Here is a 6,000-nt window from a genome sequence, read left to right as displayed (position 1 = left end):
CATTCCCACAGTCATGTTTCATCAAAATTTATCGGAATCCCGTGAAATCGAAAACATTGCAATCCCACTACACTACAGTCAGGGTGGAAATTCATCGACCGGCGCATAACATAATCACCAATCACCACCACTGTAGCGCCAGCCAGCCCACAGTATATTCATCATCCTCTCGCTATCATACATCGCACCCAAACACTTTTATCGAACAGAACACAGTACGAGTACGATAGATACATTTCAGTTTCAGTTCTATTAAAACTCTTACGGGACTCGGAACGAAATCGGAAAGTGCGGATATTTTGTGTCATCGCCTCAATTCAACATTTTTTTTCTGTCAATTCTTCTTTTTCTGGTGAAGAGCATTTTAATAGGAAAAGATTTATCATAAATTAAATTGAGGGGGGATAAAGTAGCGAACCATTTTTAAGGGTAGAATCTGTTATTCTACGCCAGACAATTTGTTATTCTTTCCTTTTTCGTAAAACAATAAACATATCGGTTTTGGATTGTTGTTTTTGTATAAATTTTGTAAATAATATTCATCCCAATCCGCGAGTGAGTGTTACTGAACCCGAAAAATTCAAAAAAAAAAACAAATACAACAAAAATTCAGGAAGATGAAGAATGGTGATTCTTCAGCATAGGGGTTAGCGCAAGTCTCGTTTTTTCCTCCAGTTTGTGGAATAAATCGATTTTGAGGTTATATTTTCTGGAAGAAGGCTATACAGTGTAATTTTTTCCTTCTTCCTTTTTCGAGTGAAAAAAAAAACAGGGAGTGGGGTGTGATTGTGCTTAGTTTGCAGTTTTTTTTCCTTCGTTCGTTCGTTCTTACTTCTAAATTTTTGCCATTAGGAAATTAGATTAGAATGTTGGAAATTTTATTTGAAATTCAATTGAATTCATTTTGAAAAGTGAAAAAAGTTTAAACGGTTTTTGCTTTTCCCCAAAGAGAGAAAGTTCGTTAAAAAAAGTGAAAAAATAATTCTCCAACCTTCATCATCATGAAAACAGAAATAATGTGAGAAATTGATTTTTGAAAAAAAAAAAGGATATATTTTTCGCCGAGACTGTGTTTTTATCCTCCAAACTTCGTTTAAGGCTTCGCGTATATAGAACAAAATATTATCGATAAAACACTTTTTTCCGGCCCTCAAAAGTCTTCTGAAGGCTTATAATGGAGGACGAACTACGTTGCCCGATATGTAAGCAGTTGTTCGCGAATCCCGTTCTCTTACCCTGTTATCATGCCCTCTGCCTGGCTTGTGCAATAGACATCCAAGCCGCCTACACACCGGCTGTGGCCGCTACCACCGCTAATGGAAGCTTGCCCCCGGCCGTAACAGGTTGTGTCGCCAGCCATCATCACAGTCATCATCATCCAAACTCAACGCATCACTCATCGACTTCCTCAGCCGCAAGTACATCCAGCTCAGGAACCACAGAGAGCAGTTCGGACCAAGATCAAGCCGACAAGGTTAGCATTTTCAGTGAGGCCGATTCCGGAGTTGTTTGCTGTACATCGAGACCCGGTTCGTACGTTGGCACTCCCAATCTCCAGGCTTTGCTCTTTCCGCCCTCTGGTGGCGCTGTGTACTACTTAATCTGTCCACATTGCCGCAAAGTCGCCTTCTTCGACGAGAGTGGAGTGCGGAATCTGCCACCGTACAAGACAATGGAGTCCATAGTTGATAGATTTTGCGCACGTGAAGCCCTTCGCTGTCAAATGTGCGAAACCGATCCCAAAGTTGCTTCCCTCATATGCGAACAGTGTGAGATACGTTACTGTGACGGATGTCGCGAATTGTGTCATCCAGCCCGGGGCCCTCTGGCCAAACATAATCTCGTCAAGCCCACCGGGGCAGCTCAGCAACGGGAATCCTTGTGCGCCGAACACTCGGAGCCATTTACCTTGTTCTGTTTGAATTGCAAGGGACCGGCTTGTGTGCAATGTGTGACCGAAAACGTTCATCAATCGCATGACGTCCAACCCATAATACAAACTTGTAAGGCACAAAAGGTAAGTTTCCTTATATATTGGTAGACAGAAAAAAGAAACAAGATGATGATGATAGGATTTTATTTTGTTTTCCTCTTTTTTATTGATAAAATGAGATTAAGTCAATAAAACATTTTATTTGTGTTTGCATTGCCGGTGTTTCTTGATTAAAAAACCTCGATAAATATATAAAAAATGATATGAGATGTTTTTGTAGGTTTTTCTTTTTTTCTTGGAAATGGTCTTATCATTAAAGTTGTATGCTTTGATAGTTCGATACTTTTTTTTCGATACCTCAATCGATTGGAATTGAAGTTTTGTTTATTTTTTCCGAAGAACCTGACGGATGACTCAAATAAGAAAAGGTTCTATATGCAAACCAAACGGCGACGTGCCTTATTGACAAATGTAACAAATTTATTTTTGAACACCTGATGTAATAATAATATGATTGCTTATATTGGATTTATGAAAAGGCTGATAATAGTAATATTTTACTCCCAGTTGTGCGTCAACTTTTTTAAGAGAATTTGTTCAAGTCAACTTGAGTTTGAGTGTACTTCAATACTTAAATTATTATATCTCACCAAATACTTGACTGATAAGTTCGTGATGATAACTTGTTTTGATAATCAAGTGTTTTCAAAACAGAAGGTATAGGTATCAATTTCGAACTAATAAGTTGACAGTTCACTTGATTCAAATGTCGTAAATGTTTAACGATGCATAAAACCATTAAGTCACACATGTAAAACAGAATGAAGCGTTAATTTAAGGGGTTGCTTTTGTTTTAACACTTCATATGATTATTGAAATGATCGGCTCGATGTATGATGAACCCTTTTTAGTGAGGTGTATAGTGGGAATGTAATTTGACACTCCCTCGCAGCCGATCACAACAGGTTATTATTTAAAACAATTGCTTTTCATGTTGTTTTTCTTCGGTAAAGTTGAAGTATTGTAAAGTATGAAAGTAGGAATCAGCAGGGTAAACGTTGTCTTATTTTCAAGCGATATTCGGGAGAACTTTTGGAACTTTAAATTATTGAAGGTTATCAGCCTATTTTAATGATATATTTTTAAATATATAAACACACAAAAGCAAGAAATTCGTTGAGTAGATAAGGACATTTAAATATTTTTAAATAAGACAGAAACTGTATACTTCTTTAAAACTTCATGCGTTTTATTGGCGTCATTAGTAGTTTTTGTTAATTAGAATTCTTTGGTTTTGGCACAGATGTAAATGACAGTAGTGCCAACTTAAAAGTAAAACTGAATAATGTGTCCCTTTTGAAATTCTAAATACATTTTATTTCAAATTTCAAAATAGTTTTTAATCCCTTCAGATAATTTTATGTCAGCTGTCTATAAATAAATTATGAATGAATAATTTATAATTTCGCTGGGTTAAAAAAGGAACAAAAAGAGGTTGGGGTGTGACCCACTGATAACTTCCCATCCGTACCTGTCTGTCGATTTGTCTAAAAATGTAACAAAGTGTTTATAATAACATTTTAAGTTGTTATTTTTGTAGGTAAAAATGTTGTCAGAAGAATTTTTCAATATTTTCTGATTTCTAGAACTTTGTTAATTGCCGATATTTATAGTCGAATACCAATTTTTATCAATTTAAGTATCATTTTTTGAACATTTTTATTTCCTATATAAACAAATCCATCCCTGACAACAGTACTCACATACAGGAATGGTTGAGAGTTGTAAGCCACTAGGCCATAGTTCTGAATGGACCGTTGCGCTACTTAATTTAATTTTAAGATTAGCTTTTTCAATCTTACTTTACAACAATAACCTAATTTGGTACAGAACATTTTGAATCGTATAAATTCATTTATTCACGAGGTATTGAAAATCGAATATCAATCACACATTTTGAGTACTATTTTTTGTAGATTTTAATTTAAAAAAAAAATCAACTAAATTGCGAAGACATTTCTCGACGTTTCAAGGTTCCTATAGTCGAAATAAAAGATTTTTTAAAAAGATGTCTGTGCATGCGTGTTTATGTATGTTCGAACGTCCGTAAGTCCATATACGTCCGTACATTAGCGCCATTTTTTTCGTCGTCCATAGCTCAAGAACAAGTAGAGATATAGAGTTCAAATATATTTTGTTATACATATAATAATGCAGAAAGATGCAGTAAGGATCTCAAGAAAATTGCGTGGGTGTTTTTTTTTCACCATAGCAGTTTGAAAAAAAGGTAAACATTTTGATTAACCCTAAATATCTCACGAACCAATAACGCTAGAGACTTAAATTAAATTGTATATTATATTTTGTAAAGTGATACTAAACAATATATTAAATACAAATTTTAAGAAATGCTAAAATTCTTAAGAACTGGTTATCGACTAAAATTCTCGTTAACAAAACTAGACTTTGAAATAAAACTATTTCATTATATGCAAAATATTGTTTTTAATTTTGAAATTTTTAAGAATTATTCAACAGACAACTTTTTTAACAAAACATGAAAACCTTCAAACCTTTTAAGCAAGATAAATCGACAGAAGAGATGGGAAGTTTTCAGTGTGGGTCGTACTCCAGCCTCTTTTTAAAAAGATATATGAGTCGAAAATCAATATTTACCAAGTTTTAGTGTGTTTCTTAAGATTTTAATTTCACTTAAAACATTTTCTAAAACTTTTACTGAGTGTTGAACATTTTTTTACCAAGTCATAGTAATTTCTTAAGTTTTTTTTTCGATTAAAAACAGTCAATTCAAAAACAGGTATCAAAAACGTTATTCTTCGTAAAATACAATTTTGTTCTTAAAATACTTGAGGTGACAATTATTTTTTTCAGTGTTTTTGATGTATAAAAATTTTAGTTTGGTATATCGTCATCTTACATTATACAATATATATTTACAATACAGGACGACGAAAAAAGCTTCTCGAAAGTACGAACGTACCAACCTACGTACACACTCACGCACACACATCTCTCTTAGAATCTTTTATTCAATTTCTAGTCACCATGTAATGTCGAGAAATGTCAAAATTTTCGATTCGATATGGGAATGTACAAATGATTTGACATAGAACATGAATAAATTGATATAAAACTTGATTGGAGCCCGCTTATGTGTTACTTTTTTAACTCGAAAAGTTAAGTTTGAGGATCAATTATTTTTAGTAACTGTGAACTTAATATTTCTACCAAATGAAAAATAACATAACATAGAAATATTTACAATTTGCCTCAAAATTAAAGTTTCTTTTTTTCTTACCTTTGTAATTTTGTTGGTCGTTTAGCTTTTAAATACAATTTCACTTCATTTCTTTGAAAATTATAGCCAAATGATTTTCATTTACACCTCTCCCTTTTCCTCGAAAGCGACGACAGACGATCATAAATTCTAACCATAATTCGAAATGAAACAAAAAGCCATCTAGAGTAAAATATGATTTTTGTGAGTTAAAAATTGTTTGCATTCCATTGACGATTTGTTAGTTTAGTTTATTAAATTTTAAAAAATAAAACCACAGAATCAACACTCGGTGGTTGCAAATGTGGTAGATTCAAATATGTGTATATTTCTAAGTCAAAAAATAAAATGAATTATAATATATATGTACATGCCTCCTAAAATGACATGGTCATAAAAAATATCATGAAAATAAATAAAATAAATATAAATAAAGCTTTCTGGTAGATTGGTGAAATTTTTCCAAAAACAACACACTTAAATATTGGTTCACTCGGGCGTATACGTTATATATTTTTAAAATTTAAATTTGTATTTGTTCAATTTATACTCACTTTTCTAGACCGCAATAAAAATATTTACTTTTAAACTGAAAAAAAGTGTAACTTTGTTCTATGCAGGAATGCATTTTGTTATTTGTTTGTTATATTTTACATAAAAACAAAATATTATGCAATAACAAAGTAAGTAGCATCTGATGATGAAGTTCTATATTTCTAAAAAAACACTTTTGATGTTTTTGACGTACATATTTTTATTTGACGTGTTT

The 6,000-nt window shown here is 32.8% G+C and overlaps 1 protein-coding gene across 2 annotated transcripts in view; it reads left to right on the top strand.

Annotated features, from left to right (window-relative positions):
* Positions 1-248: 248 nt before the first annotated feature.
* Positions 249-6,000, top strand: part of LOC129951339 (E3 ubiquitin-protein ligase TRIM9) — a 31,202-nt gene continuing 25,450 nt past the window's right edge. For both annotated transcript variants that reach the window (XM_056063437.1, XM_056063436.1), the window contains exon 1: positions 249-2,017. In XM_056063437.1, the coding sequence (XP_055919412.1) occupies positions 1,175-2,017 (843 nt within the window). In that variant the 5' untranslated portion in view covers positions 249-1,174. The remainder of the gene's footprint in view (positions 2,018-6,000) is intronic.

The sequence above is a fragment of the Eupeodes corollae genome, chromosome 3 (genome assembly GCF_945859685.1).
Source record: "Eupeodes corollae chromosome 3, idEupCoro1.1, whole genome shotgun sequence".
Classification (NCBI taxonomy): Eukaryota; Metazoa; Arthropoda; class Insecta; order Diptera; family Syrphidae; genus Eupeodes; species Eupeodes corollae.
This window is presented reverse-complemented; position numbering and strand designations above follow the sequence as displayed.